The 19,506-nt window shown below is 44.2% G+C and overlaps 1 protein-coding gene across 1 annotated transcript in view; it reads right to left on the bottom strand.

The window, feature by feature from the left end:
• URB1 (URB1 ribosome biogenesis 1 homolog (S. cerevisiae)) overlaps positions 1-19,506 on the bottom strand; it is a 75,083-nt gene that overhangs the window by 2,396 nt on the left and 53,181 nt on the right. Inside the window, exons 29-37 of the mRNA XM_003797104.3 lie at positions 17,381-17,552; positions 16,671-16,773; positions 8,516-8,676; positions 7,804-7,915; positions 6,073-6,179; positions 5,112-5,255; positions 3,838-3,947; positions 2,534-2,731; positions 741-982 (exon numbers count right to left, since the gene is read on the bottom strand). Coding sequence (XP_003797152.1) covers positions 741-982; positions 2,534-2,731; positions 3,838-3,947; positions 5,112-5,255; positions 6,073-6,179; positions 7,804-7,915; positions 8,516-8,676; positions 16,671-16,773; positions 17,381-17,552 — 1,349 coding nt within the window. The remainder of the gene's footprint in view (positions 1-740; positions 983-2,533; positions 2,732-3,837; positions 3,948-5,111; positions 5,256-6,072; positions 6,180-7,803; positions 7,916-8,515; positions 8,677-16,670; positions 16,774-17,380; positions 17,553-19,506) is intronic.

Raw genomic sequence — 19,506 nt, 5'->3', positions numbered from 1 at the left:
ACAGATCCAGAGTGGGGACAGGGATTCTGTATGTGGATGGGGGACAAAGAAGAGGAAGGGGGAGGGGCAGCTTAGGTGTCCTGAAGCTGCTGGGGGGACACATATGGGGCACAATAAGGACTCAGTGTTTCACTGTGACTGTCATCAGTGTTATTACAACGGCAGGTGCCATCATTATCCTCCTACATATGAGGAAATGGGCAGTGCCACAGCTGAAATCTACGAGGCCTGGCACCAGTCTGTTTTTTTGAGACAGAGTCTCACTCTGTTGCCCAGCTAGAGTGCTGTGGCATCACAGCTTATAGCAGTCTCAGACTCCAGAGCTCATGTGATGCCTTTGCCTCAGCCTCTCAAGTAGCTGGGACTACATGTGCTTATGACAATGCCCAGATAATTTTTCTATTTTTAGTAGAGAAGGGGTCTCACTCTTGTTCAGACTGGTCTTGAATTCCTGGGCTCAAGGGATCCTTCCGTCTCAGCCTCCTAGAGTGCTAGGATTATAGGTGTGAGCCCCATGTCTAGTCTGGTTTGTTCTTTTAATTTTATACTATAGGACGAGGTAAAAATACATAGTTCTTATCCACCTACTTCCCCCTGTATAGGAAAGCACCCTGATACTCAGGTAGGGTAAGTGATTTATCCAAAGAAATAACCTAAATGGCTGCTAAAAAGCTGCTAAATGGCACAGCTCTCAGTGGACTGGGAGCACAGTCTGGAGAGTCACGGGCTCTGACACTCACTCATCAGCTCCTTGACTTGACATTTCTCAATAGCTGCTCGTAGGTCTTCTTGAAGCTTGATGTCTCTTTCAATGAGGCTCCATTTGTGCAGGAGAACAATGACGTCCTTGGTGGAGAGCACTGTCTCATTCACGGTGAATCGGTTCATGTCCTTGAAGGCCCGTATGACAGTAACCCTGTACCTCAGCACAGAGTCAAGTGTCCCAAAGAAGGCGATCAGCTGGGCAGAGGCCAAGGTGGGCCTGTTCGGGAACCAATGTTACAGACTGAGCAACAGCTGCCCCCTACCCTGGTGCCCAGGACAGGGGTGGCCTGTCAATATCACATGCCCAGAGGTGCAAACAGTCCATCCAGGAACCAGCTTTCTTATATGACAGGCACCCAGAGTGGGCCGCCAGGACACGGGACAGGAAAAAGTCAGCCACCTCAGGGAGGCAGAAAGGGGAACACGGAATCTGATCCCTACTCTGAAGGCACAGAATCTCTGGGGAAACCTTGGCTAACCCGGCAGCCAAGCAGAGAAAGCTTGAGGGTCAGGGTTCCAAGAGCCTAGCAGGACTATCAGCCTCATGTGAAAAAGTCCCAAGAAGGCACTGGGACAGCATCACCATCCATGGCTGTGAACTTGACTAAGGGTCACCAACAGGAGGCAGATCTCTGAGAACTCTAAAAAATTTAAAAACCTATAATGTCTATGCCCCACAAGTTTAAAAGTAAAATCATTATTTCAAACAGCAATCAGTTCGCAAACACCAATATGTCTGACAACTCCAAACTAAGAAACACGGCTACCTAGCACTGACTTAATTTAAAACAATACAAAATAAAATTCTCTGTTCTTTATGAAAAGATTTTTCATTTTGAGATCACAATCCGTTTGCATCAGTCTTCTAGTTCTAGTTAGCACACCTCAGGTCTCCAATCAGAAATACGAGTGCACACAGTGTATTTTCTATAACACAATGAAATGTGAGAAAAATTTAGCTCTCCTGAGGAAACCGAAACTGTAATTAAAAAAATATCAGATGATGGTTGGGTGCATTGGCTCATGTCTGTAATCCTAGCACTCTGGGAGGCCGAGGGAGATCAATCACTTGAGCTCAGGGTTCAAGACCAGCTTGAGCAAGAGTGAGAGTGAGAGCCCATCTCTACTAAAAATAGAAAAATTAGCCAGGCACAGTGGTGGTTGCCTGTAGTCTCAGCTACTCAAGAGGCTGAGACGTGAGGATCACTTGAACCCAGGAGTTGAAGTTCCTGTGAGATGGACTGACATTACGGTATTTAAGCCTGGTAGTCAGAGTAAGACTCTGTCTCAAAAAAAAAAAAAAGTTATCAGATGGAAATATGGAAATATTCAAGAAAATTCATGGACAAGTGAGTCTTTGTGGGCGGATGAAGGCAAAAGGCAAGTCTGGGAATACTATGTCTTAGGAAAGTAAGTTCTTTCTATAAAACACCATTTTATTCAAATGTTAGAATCAAAACATCCAAGTACATGGCTTGCCTGCTAAAAATGACCTAGCACGACATATTTAGGTTTCTAAAAGTATTTTATATATACTCAGGGCCTTGACAACAATCCTTATAAAGATGAAAGGCAAAGAAGGAAAAGCTAAAATAGATGTTCTGATGCCACCCACACTTGACACTAGCACTCTGCCCCGATCCACACCAGCCACTGTCCCAAGCACACCCCTGCAGTCAAGACTGAGACGTGGTATCCACAGGTGACAGACCAGCACAGCAACCAACAGACACACTAAGGGCTCAGCCCTGGTGAGGGGAGGGCTCACCTCAGGTGCTTCATGAGCACAAGGAGAACATAAAGGAACTCGTTGACCAGGTGCAAGGCGAGCATCTTGGGAGGGTCCCGGGAGCCAGGCTGTCCAGGAGGCTGGCTCTCCCACTCCACTTGTTTGTCCCCTAGGTTAGTTACCCATAGTGTGTGAAGCAAAGAGATCACGCTGGACAACAGCGGAGTCTCCAGAAACCTGAAACCAAGCATGGCAGCTTTCAATCTTGGCCACATCCTTGCCTTTACATAAGATCAGACTGTCAGAAGTGAAGTGGGTGGGCAACCTCAAAACCCCCAAATTAGCACATATCTCAAGTAAAAACAGGGTGCTTGCTGTACAAATGCACCTTCAATTCAGGGGTTCCTTCTAGTCAGGAGACTGCATTAAGCCCTTTAGGAATTCTGTAGCCACTGCAGGATACTAATGAGAGCTACCATGTTAGCCACAACTCCCTTTTTAAAACAGTTACCAGCCAGAAACAATAGTTAGCCAATTATGCAATTTATAAACCTTAAAATCAGTCTTAAGGTTGATGTCCAAAGATACAACTTAATTCTAGATCTAAGATATTACTTTTTTGTTGTTTGCATCTGTGTTTGGATATATTACTTTTAGAGAAATTTTAGAAAATATTTTTAAGCATGCACAGAAGTCATACTCCCCAGCTTCCTACAGCACTTAGTTCATCAGACTCCTACCAAGTGCTGTCTGCTGTGACATGGCCTTCATCTTCCTGGACAGCCTCAAACCCAGGAGGAGATTATCAGGAATCACAATAAATCATCCCTCTCAGCCCCTCATCTCTATTCCAGCACCAGCTCCTTACTGAGCACCCAGGCCCAGTATACACAGCAGAGCCCTGTAGCTCACAGTCACACTGGGGACTCCAAAAACCTTCCAACTAGAGGCTTCTTGTTTCTGCCTTAAGCAGGAACTGCAGCTCTTAAAGCCTTAGAGGAGAGGTCACTAATTCAGACCACGTAATGTTATCCACTACAGCAGGGCAGTTTGCACTGCATGTAACAGAGCCAGAAGGACTGGTGGACCCTCATGCAGCAGCTGGGGTCCGTCCTACCATGAAGTAAGAGTTACTTGGGGAAAAAAAAAAAGGATTTAAATGGAGGAGAAACCATTTTGGCACTACCAGGAGCTATTTTTGCCAGGTATATGGTGGCATTAGAGGACACTGTGCTTCACAGTGCATGGATTTTACTGGACATTTCCAACCGACAGTAATGACTACCATCTCCATTCCACTCTCTTCCCATCTGACAACACACTGCTCATGCAAAGGTACTCACTTGCTCTCAAGGATATGTAAAATCCACGTTAAAAGGCTGTAATCCCGTAAGATTTCATAGGCAGATTTGGCAACCTGAGCAGCATTCTGTAGAATTTCCAGAATCCAATTCTAAAAACCCAAAACAAAAAGCTACTCTTCAGTGGGAAAACCTAAAACTTAGTTGAACACAGAAACAATTTTTAAAACATAATGGTGTGAATAAATAAACAAATAAATAACTTAAGGGTATGCTGTGATTACAGGTGGCCTTTGCAAACGGAGTTTAGCAACATGCTCTTCTCCACCAGGGACAGTCAGAGGACACAGACTTCCACAGCAACTATAGCCCCAGAGGGAAAGGCCACTTCTGGAGTAAATCACATGGAACCCCAAAAGCAGATACACCATGGAGACCACCCCGCCCAGACATGCAGCAGCCTGCACTGGCAGAGAACACGGGCAGTCAGTCCACTTCATCCCTTGGGTTTTGGCTCCTGGAAAGGAGGACTTAAAAAGATGGGACTGCCTCCTGACCCGTTACGGGGTGCTTCCGAATTCTCACATGCTATAAAAAACAAAAAGCTACCATATTCATTTGGGTTTATTTAACCATGTTTCTTAATCTTGACTCACTTCCTATTTACCTATGTTTTAGAAAATATCAAAAATAAAAGCTGACCAGGCTAGAAATTAATCAAAATAGCCAAAACTTTTCCTATTTACTTCTTCCAACTACCTTTGGTATTTAGAAAATATTACACATCAGCTCACGGTTCTAGGGGACTAGCTCAGGGAGACAGCTTGTTTCACCCCGACTGCTGCTTTTCCTGAGCTTTGGTGACCCACAGCTTCTGGGTAATAAGTGAAATCTTGGCTCAAGATCCCCTCAAAGTCCCTTTATCACTCATGGGGAGAAACTGTTTCTAGACTTCATGGCCAGCTCCCAAGGCTCATGATTACTCATTAGTCCCTCTCTCTTGACGGCAAAATAAAGAGGCCGTCGTATCAGCCAAGGGCACAGAAAGAGGGCCACAGTGAAAAGCATTTCGTCAGAGGACAGATGATGCTGGGAGTTACAACACTGCGGCCTCCCATGGATCAGCCTGCCGCACAGGCAGGAGGACGCGTGCTGCGCTGGTGGCACCTCGTGTGCCTAATGGAAAACTAGGTTTAGGCTGGTTGTGACCAGGCTGGGAACGGAATCCACAAGGACTTGGCTTCTAAATAAAACCTTGAAGAAGGGTACAGACCTTCTTTCAGTGGCAAGTAAACTTGCAGAACGCACATACGTACCTGCGCCCGTTCGTCACACAAGGGGCTGTGGAAGAAGGACAGGATGATGTGGAAGATGCCACGCCGTGCGTACAGCTCATAGCAGTGCCTGTCACGGATGCCCTCCCGGAGGATGCCAAAAACCCACTCCTGCTCAGTTTTTTGCTATAACCCAGGGAAATAAGAAACTATTGTTAAATACATGAAAGCCTTTTTTTTTTTTTTTTTTTGGGTAGGGACAGAGTCTCATTTTATTGCCCTTGGTAGAGTGCAGTGGCATCACAGCTCACAGCAACCTCCAACTCCTGGGCTTAGGCAATTCTCTTGCCTCAGCCTCCTAAGTAGCTGGGACTACAGGTGCCTGCCACAACACCCAGCATTTTCTTACTGAAGTTTGGTCAGGGCTGGGTTTGAACTCACCACCCTCAGTATATGGGGCTGGTGCCCTACCCACTGAGCCACAGGCGCTGCCCCATGAAAGCCCTTTTATCTGACAGTTCTTCAAATGCCTCTGTTTTCAAGTGGTGGCAAAGGTTGCAACACAGTAGCTCTGACTCCCATTTCTGACTGCATTATTAAAAATCCTTAATTTCATCTTGGATTCCACTTCTTCAGGAATAAAGGAACAAGTCAAGTTTAAGTACTCAATTTAAGTCAGGTAGGTGTGTTCCATAAAAGAATATTTACTATTTAACCCAGTGATATGCCAAGAAAATGTAACAGGAATGCCATAAAACTCAAGACTCTAGAGTTTTTAAGGTTTGAGAAGCTATGTTAAGAATTAACTCATGGAACAGAAGACATTCCCATGTGAAAGGCAGCCTATGCTCTTGGCTTCTATGACCTTCCTAATCTTGGCCTGCTTATGTAATCTTGGCTGTGTAGCAAACAGTATTGACGGGGAAAACGTCAGAATGACAACAGTGGCTGAGTAACTTGACTCGGGAGTCTCAGGGGATCCTGAGGATTCTGGAAGCATTACCTCGAAGTTAGAGCTGTAGAAAAACTGGTAGAAGCCGGGCACTTTGTCCATGTTCAAGTACTCGTGGGACAGCAGGAACTTGCTGATCTTCAAGTACATGTGCTCCTCTGAGGACACAGACAATCACTCACAACTGGCCCACAGGACACCCCGGGGGCTGGCAGAATCGGGGGTAGGCATTTTGGGCATCAGATATAAGGTTCTGTCCCTGTGGAGCTTTTGTCCCCTCACTCAGATTACTCGTACTTGAGAATGAGAATACAACTAGAAACCTCAGTTCAAAACTGAACACAGGCCTCCTCTCCTGGCTCAGAAACACTGCTGGGTGTGCAGTCCTTCATGGACCTTGCCTCCCACCCCACCCCTCCTGCCACATCATCTCACATCAGTGCAGGTGGGCAGAGTGGGACTGGGCCCTGCATATGACAGATCAGGGCTGACATCACACCCACCAGCCTCACCTGCCTCGAGCCTCTCACTGAAAGGAAATGGCACAGCAGGGAAGGTTCAGACACCACTAGAATGCCACAGGCAGAGGTGGACAGACACCCCCTCCTGCCACTCCCTACCCTTGGATCACGGACTCCAGTCTGACCAGACCAGCAACACCCTCCAAGTCCACCTGTGACTATTGCTACTCTCCTTACACATGCCCCACCCTGACATGAGCAGGGCCAAAGCTGCACCTGTGACCAGAAACAGTAGTCTCTTCTAATTTTTTTCTTTCCTCCCCAAATTTTCAAGGCAAGAAAAAAAATAAAATGGAAACAGATCAAAATCAGATCTGAATTCTAAGAGCAACTTAACTATGAACTAATTATGGGGCCTTGGCTTTGAGGCCTCAGCTGGCATGTGTGTGTGTGTGTGTGTGAGTTCAGGGGGCTATATATGCATCTGAAATAAGCCCAAGTCACACTAAAAGAACCCTGTGGGCCCTGATGGTACAACATTCTATGATTTTTCTCTTGATAACCCAATAAAGGGCTTATGATGAACTAACTTCTAGTCACATCACCTTAGAAGTGGTACCCCTGTTCTCATTAGTGACCAAAAAGAGCTGTGTGCTATTACTTGGGGTTACATACGCCCAGTACTCATGGGCCAAAAGCTTCTAGGTAAGAACCCGGGAGGCTAAGCAGGAGTCGAGGATTAGCAATTGTAGCGATGGTGGTAGCAGCTAACACTGACAGGTTTTTACTGTACTGACCAGAGTATGATCCATGTCACCCTCGCAGCAATCCCAGAGGCGGGGGGTACTATCATCATCCCCATTTTACAGAGAAGAAACTGAGGTGGGGAAAAGTCCACATCACTCTGGCCTGAACCTGCATTTTAACTCTGGGGTCACAGTTCCTAAACTGTAATCAGCCCAGGTTTTTATTTCAGTTTTCTGTCTTTTACCAGTTTTATACAAGTACAAGCAGGAATGATAATGCATTCTTTGTCTTCCCCAAACACACTGTTCTGTACCTTGCTTATTCATTTAATTTTTCCGGAATTCATCCCACAGGAGGCCATAAAGAACTTCTGCATGCCCAGCATTTATTTACTGTCCACTGCTGATGAGCATTAGGTATCTCCAAACCCTCACCTCCATGAATACTAAGTGACCTGCACCAGTCATTTGTCACGGAGATGTGATCGATTATACCTGTGGGATTGATTCCTATAAGTGGACTTGCTCAGCCTCAGTTTTTCCATTTCTTCTCAAGCTAATTCTAACAGCAGTACCTGGTTTCAAAATCTGCAAGGCTGCTTTGGCAATGAAGAGAGCCAAGGTAAAAGTGAGTCTCATGTTCTGAGTTCGAATCCCATTCCGGACTACATCCAATAGGTAAAGGAGCTTAAAAACAGAAAAGAAAGAAAACACGAGCACTGTCAGAACTGTGGCAGGTCTTGCCACATGTAGCTGAGCCACAGTTGTACAGGAGGTGCCTGCTCCTGATAGCGTCGGGGCCAGAGGTGGAGCTCACAGCGTGGACACTCTGCCGCCATCTCAGGAACACTTTTTGCTTTGCTCCAAGGAGTCAGACTCTCCACAGCAGAGCAGCCTGGCCCCACGCCCTGAAATTCAATCTGCTCTTGTTCCTCCACCAACTCTGCATTTCTGAGGTGCAGTGTGCCATGGAGAACAGCCACCCAACAGATGAGTTTAGAGAAAGATGTATTTGACAGAAGCCAAACCATCTTGTCCACCCCTAACACAAGCAGAGACTTTGTCAGGAGAAACCTTTCTCAACCTCTCCAGAGAGCTGAGGATCAAAAGCAACCTCCCGTCTTCACCTCCTGAACAGACTCCAGCTCTCTGTTTCCGAGGTTTCCCAGCAACATGCTGCCTCTGAGTGCCTTGGTAAATTCTTCCACCAAACTGGGTGGACAGCCAGTTTTCTAAAGTCCACGAGGCCTACCTCAGCCCTGGAGGGTGTCCCCTCTTCCTACTTACCTGGGACTGCTCTCGGAAGCGTGCCCCCTCCAGGTGGGAGTAGTAGGCTGCCAGGACGTAGTAGGCCGCAGCACGCATCTGGGGGTCATAGCTGCTGAGGGCTGTGACAGTCAGGCCCAGAGCATTGGAATCCAAAAATTTCCGACAATCCACCACAAATTCTACATGAAATAAAATATAGCATTAAACACACATGACGTATTTCATGATTTCTGTGCAACCTGGAAAGTTAAATTTCCTTTTGCATCTTACCAACATCAGGTACGTGTGCTAGGCATAAGGAATGCAGGTTTCTTTTAGCTCCCCCTAATTTCTGCTGCAGCTAAAGGCTCTCTTCCTTTCTGTGGCAATAATTACCAGGCCTTCAGTTTCTAAAATTAGATTATAGATCCCTACTAGGATAATTTCATTACTGCTCATAAATACTCAAAGAGCCAGAGAAAGAGGTGATACTAAGTCCCACTGCTGAGATCCCAGATGCCAGAGGTCTGAGAAATACAACTAGTGGGGAATCAACAGGGAAAATCAGCCCCCAGTTTTCACCTTGCTCAGCCCATTGCCTTGGGGCCCCTGCCCACAAGCACCACTGAGGAAAACAAGGAAAGCAGGGAGAACTGGGGAATTCAGCCACCAGAGAAGCCACAGTCAAAAGAGCCTGCTGGCCAATAGCCCTCTGCCATCTGTGAGGCCACGAGAAAGTCACTCCAGGGAAGGGTAAGGTCAGAAGAGAGGTGGTCAGAGCCTGCTGACCACAACCTTCTGGACACTGCAACTCTGTAATACCAACCCAAGCCTTTCTATAAGGTAAATACTATCAAGAACCTCAAAACACATAGGTCACCTTGTTCAAAACTGATTCACCCAGTCATGACAATTACCCATGGTGATGTTCTTTAGAATGAATTACCAGTGACCTAATTAAGTCAGGCACCAAACAGAAGTCAGCTGAAATGACTATCCCAAATGAGTCATCTTGAAATACACTATCAATAAAATATATCCCCCATCTATAACATTTTTAAAAAGTTAAATGAAAGACTGACCACGTTAATAGACACACAGATGACGTAAAAACCCAAACCAAGCTTCTGGAAATGAAAACTAAAATGTCTGAGATGAAACTGCACTTCATGGGATTATCAGAGCAGATACTGCAGAAGGAAAGAGATTAGTGAACTTGACAGCAATCAAAATCATCCACAATGCAACGCAGGGAGAAAAAAAGAATTGAGAAAAATGATCAGAAGGTCAATGGGCTATGGGACAATTCCAAACAGCCTAACATCGGTATAATTAAGGTCCCTCAAAAAACTTGAAATAATAACCAAAATTTTCCAGATCTGACCAAAAAATTATAAACTTACAGAGCTAAGAAACTCAATGAACCCCGAGCACATGCAGAACACACAAGCACACACACATTGCTAGAGATCAGTGATTAAAAAAAAAACCTTAGAAGTAGCCACATTAAAAAAAAAAAAAGTAGCCACATAACATTCAGAAAAGTGAAGACAGGAAGAAAGGCAAATTTCTTGTTATGAACAATCCAATCTGGAAACCAGAGAAGCCCCATATTTAAAGTACTATAGGAAAAAAACCTTGTCAATCTTGAGTTTTAGACCCCATCAAAATCTTTCAAAAATTAAGACTTTTTCCAGATATACAAAAACTAAAATAATTGGTCACCAGCAGACTTGAACTAAAAGAATCCTTAAATAAAGGATTTCAGGAAGAAGAAAAATGATAGAAATCTGGACCTACACAAAGGAATGGAGAAAGCCAGAAATAGGGATAGTACAGCAAATATCAAATATTTAAATCTCTTTTAAAAATCATGACAATTTGAAGCAAAAATAACAACCTTGTGGAGTTTTTAGTATATGGAATGTGATGCATGAGATCTGACAATTAAGTTTGTAAACTCATCCTAGAAAAAGGGCCCCAGACCTCACTGCTGAATATCAATCACTACAGTTGTCTTCCAAGTCCTCCCCTGGGGAAGCCAGGCAATGATGCCGGCACCTGGCCCACCCTTTAAAGCCAGTTTTGAACTTTTTCTGGAATGGCCATCAGAGCTATTCTCATCTTATCCATGATATCCCGAATATCATCAAAATGTCTTCTTTTCAATATTTCTTTTTTATTTTTTCAGTCTTTCCTTTATCTTTGGGTAAAGAAAAAAGTCACTGGGGGCCAGACCAGGTGAGATGGGAGGATATTCCAATGCAGTTATTAGTTTACTGGTTAAAAACTCCCTCATAGACAGTGTCTTGCGTAGCTGTGATGTGAGAGCCAGGAATTGCTGGCAAAAAGTTCCGGTTGTTTTCTTCTTTTCACCTAGACTTTTCAGCACTTCCACACAGTAAACTTAGTTAACTGTCCAGTGAGTACAAATTCATAATAAATTATCAAAAAGAGTCAGGAACATCATTCTGACTCTTGATTTGGACTGATGGAACTTTTTTGGTTGTGGAGAATTGGCTGTCTTCCATTGTGCCACTTTGACACTTGGTTTCAGGGTCATATTGGTACACTCATGTTTCATCACCAGTGATAACACAGCCCAAAAACATCATCTTTCCTCTCCCAAAGGTCTTGGCAAACTTCAACTTTCCTTTGCTTTTCTTCATAGGTGAGCTCTTCCAGGACCATTTTTGCACATATCTTTCTCATCCCAAGATTTTCAGTTAAGATTTTCCTGTTTCCCTATGTTTACTTGGTGTGCTATGCTTTTACAGTCAGACAACGGTTTTGATGCACAATTTGATGAATTTTTGCAATGTTTTAGTCAGTTTTGCTCGTTACTGGCCACCCTGACCTCTCTTCATCAGTGACACTCTCCCCTCAGATAAACATTTACATCATTTGTACACTGCTGTTTTCTTCATGGCATTATCCCCATAAACTTGGACTAACATGTCCCTGATTTCACTTCCACTCTTGCCAAGTTTAACAAAAAACTTACTGTTTGTTTATTGTTCTAATTCAAGCTCCAACATTCTTGCAACAGCCCACAAAAACATGCAACAATAACAACCAACACAAGTCAGTAAGACACTACTACACATCAACACAAACACAGTTGTGAGACACTGATATGGGGGACACCTTATGATACTACCATCTTATGATACTACCATCTTATGATACATGTGAAATCTTACCGAGTTGTTTGTATATTGCTGCCAATGTACGCACAGGGTGGAAAGTTCACAAATGTAATTGTCATGCTTTATATAATAAGAATAGCACAAAAGCCAGAAGGAGTGAAATGGATCTATACTTTATACCTCACTGTTTTAAGGTTCTTAAAGTTCCTACTTTCCTTAAGGTTCTTAACACTATACACGAAGTGGTATCTCACTTGAAGGAAAATGGCATTAAATTGCAGATATAACCCTAAAGCAACCATCAAACACATACACAAACAAGTTGTTGCTAAAAGCCAACAACGCAGATAAAATGAAGTCAGATCACAATCACATTAAATATAAATGGTATACACATGCCAAGTAAAAGGCAGAGATAGTTAAGTTAAATAAAAAGCAGAACCTAAGTACATGCTGCCTGCAAGAAACCCACTTTCAATATTAAGATACAGATTAAAAGCAAACGGATGAAAAGAAAATCATCAGATGACTTTTGGGCTCCAAAAGTCTAGGAACAAAACTTTCTGATTTTCATATTTCTAACAAGTGACTATTTTTGATGAGAAAGAGAAGAAAGAAACCTAAAAGCTTTAACAGCAACAAATTGTGGGAAAATTACATTGTTTTGGAGAAGATAAAATGTGTTTAAGAGACACCTATATACTTACATAACAAATATACACAAATGGAATGAATTTGGGAAAGAGAACAGTCTAAACATTTAATAATACACTCACTGAAAACAGCTAGTATTTAGCTGACTGGGATATTTTTAGTAATCACTGACATTATAAGACAAATAGATTTTCCAAGTGTCCATGAGGGAAAGTCAATTTCATGCTTCGTGGTCATCTCTGCTACGTTATGGAAGTTTTAGCTTTGTAACACTTATGGAAAAGAGCTGCCCTTGGGATGTGGAAAATATAATAGGTTATTTAAAAATAGTTATAAATGCCATTCCCTTTGGTTCAAGAACCTCACGAATAGGAGTTTGCATTTCCTATAATCCATAACAGAATTTTACATGAAAATTACCCTGGATAATTATGAAGGAGTAAAACAAAAAGTGCTCCAGTTTTAGTGAACTTTAGAAGCAGTGTGACCATGCTGTTGGAGCACCAGAAATCTTCAGGCCTCCTCTTCCATAACACCTGCCAGAGGCGTAGTGAAGAGTATCCATGGGGCCTTCAGACTGCTTGTCTGGTGATGAGGTTCAGGGAATCGCAAATGGGCCTTCCTGTTCTGGCTACCTTTGTGGCATGTGTGAATTATGAGCTGCAGATTTCAGCCCAGTTCTGTTAAGGACAAGAGTTTGCTGTGGAAAAAGCATTTGTCACTGCCATTGCTAATAGCCTTGGCTGACCGTGTTTCTTGGCCAAGGACTCAAAGAAGGGAAGCAGTACGGATAAGAAAATAGGTTCCTGCTTTCAGCAGGGCTGAAAATGGAGCAGTGAGACTGTAGTTAGTATGAAGACTGGCAGCCATACATGAGAACTAATCACATGCCCAACTGACGATGGCAAGAAGTTTAGCAACGCCACTGCAGGAAGTAAAAACATACTGTTAAGACCCTTTGCTACACTCAGAGTAGCTAAATCTCTCAGATATAATATGGGATAAATGGAGCTCAACAGAAAAAACACATCAAGTACAACATCATTTAAAGTTCAAACAGAATGCTGGCCCCTTCTGGGGACAAAGGGGCTTGGGGAACTGCCAACTCCAGTATGTTTTATTCCATATCTGGCTAGCGGATTCATCAAAACTCAAACCACATACATATAAATTGTGTCCTTTTCTGTTTGGCACACTTCAACTAACTTTAGTGAAAAGAATTTTCCTTTGCCAATGAATTAAGGTCCTTCCTTTGGGTAGCCAATGAAATTTGTTTAAAAATCAGACCTTAGGCCAGGTGCAATGGCTCAAACCTGTAATCCTAGCACTCTGGGAGGCCAAGGCAGGGGGATTGCCTGAGTTCAGAAGTTCAAGGCCAGCCTGAGCTAGAGTGGGACCCCTTCTCTAAAAATAGCTGGGTATTGTGCCAGGTACCTGTAGTCCCAGCTACTTGGGAGGCTGAGGCAAGAGGATCACTTGAGCCCAAAAGTTTGAGGTTATTGTGAGCTATGATGCCACAGTACTGAGGGTGACAAAGTGAGTCTCAAAAAAAAAAACCCAGCCTCCATTTTTTACTGAGGATGACAAGTGGACCAGAACAACAAACAAGCCTTCTTTTGGGGGTGTTCTGGCTTTTTGTGTTTCTATTTCCCTGTCCCCTCTATGCTTTTTGAAATGGTCTACTTCAGGTGAATTTTTAGCGTAGTATTTTAAGCTATCACGAATCCTTTTCTAGATTAAGACAGATATCCTCTGTAAACTTTTCTACCTGATTATAACAATAAAACTTAAAATAGGATGTATTTGGAGATTTAAAGGTAAGAAAACTAGAGTCCTCCACAATTCTCTAATTTGGTTTTTTTTTTTCCTCTGTGAGACAGAAGAATAGACCGAATGATTTATTATCATTCGCAAAAGTTAAAATGTCCAGTAACCTCACGATTTTAGGTTGAGGACAGTTTCTTTTCATATTTGATGAGAAGCAGACTCATCTAGCACCATCAAGGCACAAGGGAAACCAGAAGAGCTTCCTGGCTACAGACTAACAGATCTGTCTCAGCCTGCTGCCTAATCATCATCAGAGCAATGAGGATATCCACTGGCTATTAGCATAATCTGACACTTGTATGAACGCCACCCCCCTCTTTCTTGCAAATAAAAGCCAGCTTCAGCAACAATGCTCACCAAGGGGACCCAGAGCCAACACAAAGGGCCATTCTGGAAAAACTGCTATGAAAAGCCAGCCCTCTTGATCTTTTAAAAAGGGATATACAAGATAGTGATGGAGGATCAGCAAATGTGTACATAAGTAGGAGCATTTGTATATATAAGACAAATTTTCAAGTTTAAAAAGAGGGAAAACAGGACAAATAGTGGAACATGGTTTCTCCAGTGCACCTAACTCTACCTGGTAGGAAGCAGCCTGGGGAGCCCCTTTAGGGATCATGCTGGCTCTGCCAAGGAGCACAAGCAAGACACAATGTCCCATCCCCAACGCCACACCCATCCAGGCTCTCACAGGCCTCTAAAGCAAGCTGGACCCAGGAGAGTATGCAAGGAGCTGGTAACAGGGGATCCCTCTGTCTAGAATGAGGAAACTATGGCCAGAGGTGGAGAGAGAAGGAATTTTCACTGTACTGTTAGCACCTGTTGAACTTGGAACTGTGAATATATTATCTAATGCTAAATCATTAAATTAGATTTATAATTCTATGAAAAATTGTAATACCTTACCCAATTCTTCCTATACAGTACAACTGAAAATTCTCAACTTTACATATGATACAAACATAAGATGACTCCAAAGGGTAGAAAAAAATGTAGACTAGCTAGTTACTGGTTGTTGTCTTTTTGCCTCTAGACTTAGAATTGAGGAGGCTGTGAACTTGGAAATAAAAAAGCCCAACAAAAGCCTGGTTGCTTTCTCCACCAAAAAAATGGATAAGGAGCTGCCTAGAAGAACAGAAACCTTTCAGGACAACAATGGCTCTACTCCAGCCAAATGTTACTGTGCCCACACCCAGCCATGCCAGCAAAGGCAGAGTGGGGAGCCCAGACTTTCCCCCGTCAGGAGGGAGAGAGGAGTCCCACGTCCCCTGCTGGGTGACATCAAAGAAGGCCAACTAGAAAGGCAGGACTCTCTTCCTCACTTGGCAATGAGGATACATTCCTCCCCTCCCCACTGGGGTGTCATAGGAAGTCCAGGAGAGAGCAGGGACTTTCACCATTGCCCTGAGTGACAAGGCTCCCCTTACTCCTACCCACCCCCCGGAAAGATCCATGCAGGCCCAGTGGGCAGCTGGGACTCCCACCCAGGCCCCACACTCACATGGATGGGGGCTAAAACAATGGCATATGGACAGGCAACAAGATATGGACCAGGACCTAAACTTCACATCTTGTGTAAATACTGACTCAAAGCACATTATGGGCTTAAACACAGAGCATAAATTCATAAACTTTTACAAATAAACACAAGAAAAATCCCCAAGATCTAAGGATAGGCAAAGAGTTTTTAAGACACCAAAAGCATGACACATAACAAGAAAAACTGATAAACTGGACTTGACCAAAACTAAAAACTTTTGCTCTGTGAAAGATCCAATAAAAAGGATAAAAAGTTAGATTGTTAGAATATGTGTAAATTACAAACCCTTCAAAGGAAGAGTATCTGGAATATATAAAGGACCCTCAAAACTCAGTACCAAAAACCCCCCAAAAACCTAACTCCATAAGAAAATGGGCAAAAGACATGAACACACATTGCTCCCAAGACACCACGCAGATGGCAAATAAGCCACAAGACGCTCGTCATCAGCCACGAGAAAGAGGCAGATTCAAACCACAACGAGCTATCACTACAGTCTGAGAATGCCAGACCCACAGATCTGACTGATTTGGGAAGATCAGCCTTAGTCTTTGTTAATGTGTGCATGTGCGTATTTTCATTCCTTCTTTCTCCCCACTGATGCACAAAGACTCCACCCCTGAGGCCACTAGGCGTCGTGAAACACAATTTATAAAAATACTTAAACCAAGAAAAAGCTGATCTCAGCAGGCCCTGACTTATTCTCATTTCTGTTAATATTTGACCACTATGTTGTAAAAATTCAGAAAATCTTTGTCATCAGAAATTAGGAAAACATCAAGGACAAAGGGACACTCACAGATTTTTAAATTAAGAGTGTTTAAAAAAAAAATACTGTATGTTCAAAACACTAGCATGACTTTGTTGAAATGAATGAAAAGGTGAGAAGATAGCTTTAGATCTTTAAGAATTATTTCCAAGTGCCAGCTCCTTATAGTAATGAAGGTAATAAATGCATAACCAATCTACCCTTGGAGGAGCTCCATGCAGCAGGCCCCAGCCCCAGGAGGAAAGCTGCAGTTACCTGGCCTGGTCAGTTCACTGAACAGCTGAAGGAGAAAGCAGGGGTCATACAGGCCATCCAGATCCACTGAGCTCCTGTCTTTGAATATCAGCTCCTCTGTGTCCTGATAAAGCCGAAACCAACAAAAATGTGTGATTGAACCTCATAAATGTAACATAGGCTCAATGTCCCTTATCCAAAATGCCTTCGGCCAAAAGACTTTGGAACAACTGCATATATATAAAGAGGTATCTTGAGGATGGGACCTATGCGACATTCATTTGTTTCATATACACCTTATGCACAAAGCCTGAAGGTAATTTTATACGGCGCTTTAAATAATTTTGGGCATGAAGCAATGTTATGTATATTAAACAAAGCACAAATGTCACTGCCTCATGTCAATGCTCCAAAAGTTTTGAATCTGGGGCATTTTGGATTTTGAATTTTCAAGTTTGGGACATTTAACCTGCACCATGTTAATGTTTACCCACACTGCCAGAGCTCAAATTATTTTGAATACTTAAGGACATAATTTGTGTTTATATATGAAATGATATAATCTTCAAGATTTGCTTTAAACAAGTATGGCCAGCACTGAAAACTGTTGAAGGTGGGTGGTGAAATACGGGGGTCCAGACTCTGTACCTCAGTGTATGGTGAAAAGTTTAAAAAAAATTAAACAAGAAAAACAAAGCTGAAGGGAAGGGCCAGAACAGCGGCAGCCACACCTTGGGGGGCAGCAGCCTGCGGCTCTGGGGGAAGTGCAGGATGGTCTGCAACATCCGGTCCCGATCCAGCAGGCGGAGGATGTCCCCGACACTTGGCTGCTGCCACAGCGACTTGCCCAGGCTCCGGCACGTCTTGTGATGCTCCACGGCCGCAGGGCCCCACAGCAGCACCCTAAAGCAAGAAAGGGGAAACCGGATTGGTCACAGCCTCCCCACCACCCCCGGAAGAGCAGGAATAATGATGGTGATGACAGTAATGACCACAAGCAACTAGTGCATGCTGGTGCTGATCTGGGCATGGTATGTGTTATCACTTAACCCTATCACAGCTTGTGAAGTAGGCAGTGATGACGGCGACACTGAGGGCAGGTGACAGCACCAGTGATGACAACGGAAGCCAGTGCCTACATAGATCTTACAGAGTGCCAGGCATATTCTAACCCCTTCACATATTCAACCTGCCCAACAACCCCATAAGGCAGAGACCATTATTATCTGGCTGTGCTAACAGGGAGAAGAGGGTATAGAGATTAAGAAAGTCGCTCAGCTCGTCACTTGCCCAGCAGTCAGTGGCAGGGCCGGGATACACACTTAAGGCATCTGCCTCTAGAGTCCATGGTGGACTACAGCAGCAGAATCCTCACCTCTCTCTGCTTACATGTACCACGAATGAACTGGGTCTGCCCACACAAGCCTTTCAGCCGAGTCTGCCATGAGCACACCATGCACGGCCTTCACCCCTCAGCCTCTGGTACAGCTGTCAGAGGCACATCTCGCTTCCTTCTGAACACGACCATGCTTCCTTCCTTCCCATGCCCACCCACGGCCCTCAAAGCCCAGCTCTGATGAGGGCCACTTCTCTGCTGCACCCTGGACAGAAACAGAAATGCTTCAGTCTGGTACTTGCACCCTGCACAGCCAACCCTTCTGGCCTCCTGCTTCTCTGCACAAATCCTATGATCCAAATGAACTGACCATGGGTGCTATCTTCTCCCTCTGCCCACTCTGGGCACCTCCCATGACCTCACAGCAAGTCAGATCCTTCTCTAACCTTCAAACACCAGCCCTGGCCTGAAGCATCCCCTGAACACCCCAAGGCAGCACAGCCTTGCTCTTGGCGTGCCTGGAACAGCTGCTTACACCACAGCCTGAGTAACCGCCACTTCAAAAAGGATTACATTTCTGACAGTCTCACATCCTCAGGAGATATGAAGACTGTCTCCTTCCTCTTAGTTTTCAAGTACTGCAAAAACATCTACTGAATTAAATTCGTCTAAATAAATACAGACTCGTTTCTACACAAATAAACAAAAGTTAATAAAAGTTAAAAAAGAAACAAATCCTTTCAGAGGGTGCTGGCTGCCCACCTGGTTTCTAGAAGGCAGGCAGCCCGGGCACTGAGCCCTCCCTGTCAGACCAGCCACTACTGTAAGCCCAGGATCTCAGCACAGATCGCAGAGTGCAGGCCTGCTCCTTCAGCTAAGGAGGGGACATTTATTTAGAGTCTAAGAAGCTTCTGTGTTCCTTGGAGACACAGAGGCCGTGAGTTCCACCTTCTTCATATGCTGTTTTTCTCCTGCAAGCTGAAACTAGACTCCCTTCGTAACTAACTCCTACCTGTTCACTAGGCAACCTCACTGTCTTCCTAAGGTAGAGGGTGTTCTAAAGCAGAAAGAGGCAGTCAGGAGGACTCTTCACTGGGACAGAAACTGCCTCCAATTTGCTCTGCTCTCCCTCGCACAAGTAGGGACGGTTCTACTGCAGAAAGGCCATAACTGATGTAGCACCAGGTCCACAGCAGTGAGAATGAGGCCAGCACATAGAGAGGAGCCTTCTGAACTAGATGCAGCTTTTATCTTTAAACCAAGTACTCCGAAATGGAAACAGTTTTCTCCTCTCTACAGCGCTCTCCTGAACTACTGTCCATGGCCCGGACAGCTCACTTACTGTCTGAACACACAAAACTCTCTGCAGGTGCACGCTAAGCAGACCTTCTAGGGCAGCAAAGAGGATCCAAAGATGCCTCCTGTCAACAGCACACCTGATCACATTCCCGCTTAGCCCGGCAACTGCAGAGATGGGACAGGGCCCACAGGGAACAGAATCATAGCCAGATGATTCCTTGG

The sequence above is a fragment of the Otolemur garnettii genome, unplaced genomic scaffold, assembly GCF_000181295.1.
Source record: "Otolemur garnettii isolate 467f Iridium unplaced genomic scaffold, OtoGar3 scaffold00111, whole genome shotgun sequence".
NCBI lineage: Eukaryota > Metazoa > Chordata > Mammalia > Primates > Galagidae > Otolemur > Otolemur garnettii.
This window is presented reverse-complemented; position numbering and strand designations above follow the sequence as displayed.